The following is an 8328-nucleotide window of genomic DNA, read 5'->3' as shown; positions in this document are numbered from 1 at the left end:
GGCCTGGGCTGGATTCGAACCCACCACCTTAGGTGTATGTGGCTGGCGCCTTAGCCACTTGAGCCACAGGTGCTGAGCCAGACTTTCTATTTTTTAAATAAATTCTGTATATATTTAAAGTATACATCATAATATTATAAAATCCATATCTATGATAAAATCAACACATTTATCATTTTATTAGTTACCCATTCCTCTACCCCATGGCAAGAAAAGCAATAATTTACTCATAATAACCAAGACATGGAAACAGCCCAAGTGCCCATCAACCCATGAATGGATTAACAAATTGTGGTATATGTACACCATGGAATACTATGCAGCCATAAAAAAGACAGAGACTTCACATCTTTTATGTTTACCTGGATGGAGCTGGAACATATTCTTCTTAGTAAAGTATCTCAAGAATGGAAAAAAGAGTATCCAATGTACTCAATAATACTGTGAAATCAATATATAAGCACCTACACACTCATATGAATGGCAAAATGTAACTATAATCCAGAAAGTAGAAAGGAAGAGGAAAGAGAGGGGAGGGGAGGGGGCATATGGGAGGAGGAAGGGTATTTAGGGGGACCTCATCAAATGTGCATGATGCAATGGTACATTTCAAAACTATTAAGAAATTAGTATAATTGTGATGGATGTGTTACTTGGTTCAATGTAAACATTTAACATTGTATATTGAAGCAGTACCCTGAACCCCGTAAATGCATCATTGTACAACGTTATGATTTAATAATAAAGAATTAATTAAAAATATAAATAAATAAAGTCAGCCACAGAGCCAGAGTTCTGGACTCAGGGCCTACAAAACCTGTAGTGGCTCCTGGGGTACAGGTTAACCCTCTATGACAGGATTGGATTTAGATTATCCACAGGGCAGAATCTATGAATATGAGACACATCCCACACCCAGCAGTTCAGACACAGGGGACTCCAGGGAAGAAGGAGTATCCTGGAGGTTTGGGTTTGGGGAACAGGGTATAGCTATCATTTAGGAAACAGAGCCAGTAGGGCACAATGGCTATCCAGACACCAGGGTTGAGGCACCACACCCTGGCCCCTGGGATGGTAGAACACAGTAATGTACCAGACTCTGTGAGGCAGGTGCAACAGAAGCAAGGACCCTGGGATGGTGGAATGCAGCTGTAACTCGGCCGCTGAGCATCAAAGAACAGCACAGAGGCAACCCCACTCTCTGGGGAGGAGAGTCGCTACAGATTAGCTTCTGGGAATTTGCTCTAATTGCAGGGAATGAGGATTTTACAGTTGTTCCATCTGTAGGACAGCGTGTCGTCTCAGCTCTGCCAATGCTCTGATCTGGGATAACACATCAGCTCAGCTTGGGATGTGACAATGTTTGGCTCAGCCAAAGCACAGATTCCCTGGGAGGTATTACACCATTTCTGCTGTGGCCCAGGGGGCCATGGCTGCTTTAGGCAACCAAAGTACCATTTCCCTGGGAGGCAGGACACTGCTCCGATTCAGATACACTGGAGTGTGATTGATCTGGGCAGCAAAGGCACCATCTTCCTGGGAAGTAGGGTGCCATGTAAATTCAAGCACAGTGGGGTGTGACTGCCCATTCCTAGGAGGTAGGGCACTGCTTCAGCTTGGGCTGTGAGCAACCAAGGTACTATTTCCTTGGAGGTAAGTGCCCATGCACCCTCTATCTCTGATGCTTTGATGCCACTGAAACATCCCTGCTTTGTGGCATGCCATCCCTGAGCTGAGCTGCTGCTATACCCCACCCTGTGAGGACAAGCTGCTTCAGAGTCACTTTATTGACACCTCCCAGTTGCTGCTGTGCCCTGCCTCTCAGGGCTTGTGCTAAAGCAGCACATTGTATTCAGAGTTGGACACACTCCAACGCTGGTTCTGACTCCAAGGTGGTGCAGCACAGTAGCCCCATGAGGCACAATGGGCCCGTCACAGTACTGGTGAATGCCAAGCAGCTCCCTCAGCTGAGCTTTGTAGCTGTGAAGACTGCAGGAGTCCCCAGGGTGGAGGACTGTAGGTGTCAGACGAGGTAAAAGGGGCTGCTTGGGGCCTCTTGCTTACCTTTTCCCTGCAGGGAGACTCCCTCCTAGTTCTGAGCTGACCCCAACTTAGGGATCGGAAGCAAGGTCTTCCTTCCATTCTTTATGTGGCCATCCTGGAGTTCTGTGCTCCACAGGGTTTCTGCTACACCTTTGAGGTACCCTGGGCCTCTCCATTTCATCAAAATGTAGTTGTTTGGGCTTCGTGCCTGTAGCTCAGCGGTTAGGGTGCCAGCCACATGCACCAGAGCTGGTGGGTTCGAACCTAGCCCACGCCTGCTAAACAAATAAACAAACATAGCTGGGCATTGTGGGAGGTGCCTGTGGTCCCAGCTACAAGGGAGACTGAGGCAAGAGAATTGCTTGAGCCAAAGGGTTTGAGGTTGCTGTGAGCTATGATGCCACAGCACTCTACCAAGGGAGACATAGTAAGACTCTGTCTCCAAAAAAAAAAAAAAAAATGTAGTTGTTTGGTGATTCCTGTCACTGTCTTGGTCAGGAGGAGGGCTCCTGAGGGCTTCTAGCCTGTCGGCTTGCAAATGTCACTCTAGTAGGGACATTTAAACAATATGAACTCTTTAAATACATGAACACAGTAATATATTCCCCTTAATTTGTCACTTTACAAGTCAGTTTTTCCACCAATATTTTACAATGTTCAGCATACTAATCTTGCATTTCTTTGGTTAAATTTATTCCTACGTATTTTATTCTTTTTGACACTTTTGGAAAAAGGATTGTTTTCATTACTTCTTAGAACATTTACCTGCAATCCTATGTTTACTGCATTGTTATCCACAATAGCCAAGACATGGAAACAAATGAAGAGTCAACCAGTGGATGGATGGATAAAGAAAATGGAGAAAGAAAATTCTGCTATTTATAAATAATGGAATATCATTAGACATCAAATAAGGAAATCCTACCATTTGCAGCAACATAGGTGAATTTGGAGGGCATTAAGCTAAGTGAAATTAGTCAGATGATGACAAATACTGTATGATCCCATCCATATGTAGCATCTTAAAAAGTCAATCTCAAAGAAACATAGTAGGTGGGGAAATGTGGGGGAAATGTAGGGGAAATGGGACACTGTTGGTCAAAGAGTTAAAAACTTTCAGTTATAAGATGAATAAGGTCTGGAGCTTTAATACACAACATGGTGACTGTAGTTAATAATACTGTAATCAGGTGGTGCCTGTGGCTCAGTGGATAGGGCACCGGTCCCATATACCAAGGGTGGGAGGTTTGAACCCAGCCCTAGCCAAACTGCAACAAAAAAAATAGCTGGGTGTTGTGGTGGGTGCCTCTCGGCTACTCAAGAGGCTGAGACAAGAGAATCGTCTAAGCCCAGGAACTGGAGGTTGCTGTGAGCTGTGACACCACAGTACTCTACCAAGGGTGATAAAGTGAGACTCTGTCTCTAAAAATAAATAAATAAATAATACTGTAATCGGCTCAGTGCCTATAGCTCAGCGGGCTAGGACGCTGGCCACATACACCAGGGCTGGTGGGTTTGAACCCAGCCCAGGTCTGCCAAACAACAATGACAACTACAAAAACAAAAATAGCTGGGCATTGTGGAAAGCACCTATAGTCCCAGCTACTCAGGAGGCTGAGGCAAGAGAATTGCTTGAGCCCAAGAGTTTGAGGTTGCTGTGAGCTGTGATACCATGGCACTCTACTGAGGGTGACATAGTGAGACTCTGTCTCAAAAAATAATAATAATAAGCCAGGTGTGGTGGCTCATGCCTGTAATCCCAGTGTTTGGGAGGCTGAGGCAGGTGGATTGCCTGAGCTCAGGAGTTCAAGATCAACCTGAGCAAGTGCAAGACCCTGTCTCTGCGGGTGCTATGGCGGGCACCGCAGTCCCAGTTACCTGGGAGGCTGAGGCAAAAGAATCGCTTGAGCCCAGGAATTTGAGGTTGCTGTGAGCTAAGATGCCACAGCATTCTACCAAGGGTGACCAAGTGAGACTGTGTCAAATAATAATAATAATACTGTAATGCACATTTAAAACTTGCTTAGAAAGTAGATTTTAAATGTTCTCACGTCACACTCAAAAAGTTGGTAGCTAGTAATGTGATGGATATGTTAACTGACAGTAGTAATCATTTCACAAAATACAGTATATCAAATCACCATACTATACACCTTAAATATAAATGATTTTATTTGTCAATTGTATATCAATAAAGCTGGGGTAGGGAGGAAAGAGGATACCTAGACAGGTAGAGATACTACATTGCACAGTTGTTTCAGTAAATAATTCCTAAGCAGTCTGACAGAAGTAAGGAGAGAGGCTCATGCTCCCTCCATGTGCACAAAAAAGGGGTCTCCGGGACAGTTTCTGGCATATGAAAATGCCCCATAAATGCTCACCTTATGAATGAACAAATGAATAACTGTATGGAGCAATTCTGTCAGAAGTGAAAGAGCTGACCGGCTACCTAAAATTCCATGGACCTCCCTTACACATAAAGAGCTCATTATCTATCTCTGTAATGATGGATGCCAATCCAACCTTGTGTCCATGAAGAATGTTTGATTCATAAGTAGATCTTCATCATCTCACAAACAGACTTTAGAGGATGATCACAAGGAGCGTCATTCCAGCCCCATGCTGAAGGTGGCTTGCGAGAATTTATCGTAACACAACGCTCTTTGGGATTATTTGGCTCACCTGTATGCCAGAATCTGAAAGGGAGAAAACAGATGAGGGCATTTCTTTAAGCAGTGCTTTGACAAAGGTTAGAGACAGTCAAGGAGTGAGGGGATTGGGATGAACTTTACAGAGGTCAAGTTCAGATATGCCCAAATCCACCCTTCCCCACTAGAAATAGTTTCTCCTTTGGCTCGGCACCCATAGCACAGTGATTATGGAGACAGCCACACCTCACCAAGGGTGGTGGGTTCTAACCTGGCCTGGGCCACCTAGACAACAATTACAGCTGTAACAAACAATAGCCAGGTGTTGTGGCGGGCACCTATAGTCCCAGCTACTTGGGAGGCTGAGGCAAGAGAATCGCTTAAGCCCAAGAGTTTGAGGTTGCTGTGAGCTGTGACGCCACAGCACTCAACCAAGGAAGACATAGTGAGACTCTGTCTCCAAAAAAAAAAAAAAAAGTATAAAGAAATACTTTCTCCTTCACTTGCATCTCTGGCATTTCCCTGGAAAACTGTGCCCACATTACTCAGTATTTTCCATCTTATTGCTTCAAACATCCTCATAGCAGAAATCTCAGAGGCCCCTTGCATTTGTCCATCCTTATGTCCTGTACCCAAGGGACTGGCAGTCCACAGGTTTTTCTTATGTGGTTAGAAGATTTCACCCTGGCCCCACTTATCAATAGAATTTCCTTCCTTCCTTTCTTCCTTTCTTCCCCCCCACCCCTTCCTTCCTTCTTTCTTTTTTGAGTGTGGGGTAAACTCCCACAAAAATTAAATGAAATGTGCTCTTTTAATTCCAGAAACTGAGCAAAAAGACTTGTATTATGCGCTTTTGTGGAGGCCCTAAGTGACCTGGGAAAACACAGTGGGGGCCTGCAGGCCAGGCATAAAAACCTCCTACAGGGAACCCCGACTGTGTAGTCAAGTCAGCCTGTCAGATAAGGGTTGAAACGACTGTGCAGAGGACATGACTCAAAGGTTGCTGTGAGTGAAAAGAAAAACACCACGGTAATGATGTTGAATAAAACACTCCATCTTAACTGCAGGGTCTCCAAACCATAAGAAAACAGTCATGGAGCCTGTTTCTTGGAAATTTAATTGAGTACATAGAAGAGAAAGGTTTTACTCCTCTGTTTATCTTAACCTTTAACTTTAACAATAGAAGTCAGATAATGTATAGTTCTTTTAGGTCTTCAGAGAGGAACAGCCTGAGGCTAGCTTAAGATGGGTGTCTTACTTTCTTGGACTTTCTTTCTTTAGGCTAATCTTACAATGGCTATCTCACTTTCCTGAACTTTCTTTCTTTTCTATAGTTTAAGATAAGAATTGAGGATGCAGCCATAAAGAAAAATTGAGACTTTATGTCCTTCATGTTCACATGGATGGAGCTGGAAAATGTTCTTCTTAGCAAAGTATCACAGGAATGGAAGAAAAAGTATCCAGTGTACACACACCTATTATGAAATTAATTTAAACCTTTTTATATGAAAGCTATAACCTAATAACAACCTAAGGATACGGGGAGGGTGGAGGGAGGGGAGAGAGGGTGGAGGGAGAGGGATTCGAGGGTTCACTTCTGTGGTTCATCTTACAAGGGTACAAGTGAATCTTTCTATGAGTAGAATATGAATGTTTTAACACAATAAATAAGAAAGTTACATTAAAAAAATAAGAATTGAGAATGTTAGGATTATTCATCAATGTGATGTACGTGACTAGCTCCCAATAAAAGGGAGTGGAAAATAAAGACGTTTTGCTAAATGCCATCTAAGAGTATGTAGTCGTTTCTTGCTTTCAAACAATTCTAGGAGCAAGCTTGCACCCACGGCCAAGCCATCCTTCTCTCCCTATGAGAAAGAACATCACCAAACATTTGAGACACAGTCTCACTCTGTTGCCTTAGGTACAGTGCCGAGGCATTATCCCGGCTTACAGCAATCACAGCCTCCTGGGCTGAAGTAATCCTCTCGCCTGAGCCTACTGCTACCATGCCCAGCTAGTTTTCCTGTTTTTAGTAGAGATGGGGTCTCTATCAAGCAATCCACTCACCTCAGCCTCCCAGAGTGCTAGGATTACAGTCATGACCCACTGAGACTGGCTTATATTTTCCTTTATATCAATGCACTGTTTTTGGAGTCTGAAGAACTAGTAAAAATCTCTGTATCTTCTACCTATTCTTGTTATCTTGGACAAGTCATTCAATATCTCTGCTTCTCAGTTTTCCTATGTAAAAAACAGGGCATAGAGGAACATCACTACATATAATATTTCTCACAGTAGATATGAGAAAAGGTGGTAATCTATTCAAGTACTTAAGTTTTTATTATTTATTTATTTATTTAACTGAGACAGAGTCTCACTTTGTCAGTCTCAGTAGAGTACCATGGCGTCATAGCTTACAGTAACCTCAAACTCTTGGGCTCAAGCGATTCTCTTGCCTCAGCCTCCCTAGTAGCTGGGACTCTAGGGTGCCTGCCATGACACCCAGTTATTTTTTTTTTAGCAGGTCTGAGCTGGGTTTGAACCCACCAGCTCCAAAACATGTGGCCTATCCACTGAGCTACGGGTGACCAGCCATACTTGAGTTTTTAAAAAATTACATAATCGGGCAGTGCCTGTGGTTCAAAGGAGTAGGGCGCCAGCCCCATATACTGGAGGTGGTGGGTTCAAACTTGGCCCCAGCCAAAAAAAAAATGCAAAAAATAAATTATATAATTATGAGATATTATAAGGCTATCAGAATTTGGCATTTATGCTTATAAGAAATATGAAATCTTAATAGTTGGTTATGATCTTAACCAACATGAATTTGTATTATATTTGAAGATACAACTATAGGGGCTAAAAGCACAGTAAAAACCACCCGGATTTGAAGACCATCGTTGACACTGTTGGGTGACCTTAGCTGAATTATCCTCACTCTCCAAACTCAATTTCCTCATCTCTATAGTGGAAAAAATAATAACAGGTGCTTCATCAGATTCTTGTGATGACTAAACAACATAATACAATTATTTAACCCAGTGCCCAGGAGTAAACAGGGAGCTATTCTAGTTTTATAGCTGACAGCTACAACACTCTAAACTCCCTGGGTCTTGGACCCAGGAGTCCTTTATCTAATTATATACTCACGCGGCACTCTCATTGTACGGTGTCTGATCGACCCACTGCCAAGATCTCTGACTCTCTGGTTTTGACAACCCCACAAAATAAGCAAACTGTTCATTCAGATTTTGTGTGATGAAATCCTGAGTTAAGAAAAGAAAGGAGTCATAACCTTTAGACCACTCAGCTTTAGCTGCATTCTTTTTTCCCCCAGCCTTATGGTAAATGTTTTATTATTAGTTTTACATATAGGTAACTCTGATGCATAATTTTGTTAGAGATCATTTCTTCTAGGAAAACAATCTATGGATTTATAATGGGAGACAATGAAACAAGAGAGCTCACTTTACAATTTATCAAACCAATCTGGAGCATATCAATACCTTTGTATGAATATTACTTTGGAATTATATAACAAGATATTAATAGAAACCATAAAAGCAAAAAACCTCATATTCTCTAATTTCCCAACATTTTTTAGATTTTGCTTTTTTTTTTTTTTTTTTTTTTA

General features: G+C 42.5%; 1 protein-coding gene across 1 annotated transcript in view; it reads right to left on the bottom strand.

Annotated features, from left to right (window-relative positions):
- Nucleotides 1-4578: 4578 nt before the first annotated feature.
- The window catches only part of LOC105887670 (C-type lectin domain family 4 member A-like), a 33737-nt gene continuing 29987 nt past the window's right edge, over nucleotides 4579-8328 (bottom strand). Inside the window, exons 3-4 of the mRNA XM_012809296.1 lie at nucleotides 7845-7960; nucleotides 4579-4739 (exon numbers count right to left, since the gene is read on the bottom strand). Of these exons, the coding sequence (XP_012664750.1) occupies nucleotides 4592-4739; nucleotides 7845-7960 (264 nt within the window). The 3' untranslated portion in view covers nucleotides 4579-4591. The remainder of the gene's footprint in view (nucleotides 4740-7844; nucleotides 7961-8328) is intronic.

The sequence above is a fragment of the Otolemur garnettii genome, unplaced genomic scaffold (assembly GCF_000181295.1).
Source record: "Otolemur garnettii isolate 467f Iridium unplaced genomic scaffold, OtoGar3 scaffold00104, whole genome shotgun sequence".
Lineage (NCBI taxonomy): Eukaryota > Metazoa > Chordata > Mammalia > Primates > Galagidae > Otolemur > Otolemur garnettii.
This window is presented reverse-complemented; position numbering and strand designations above follow the sequence as displayed.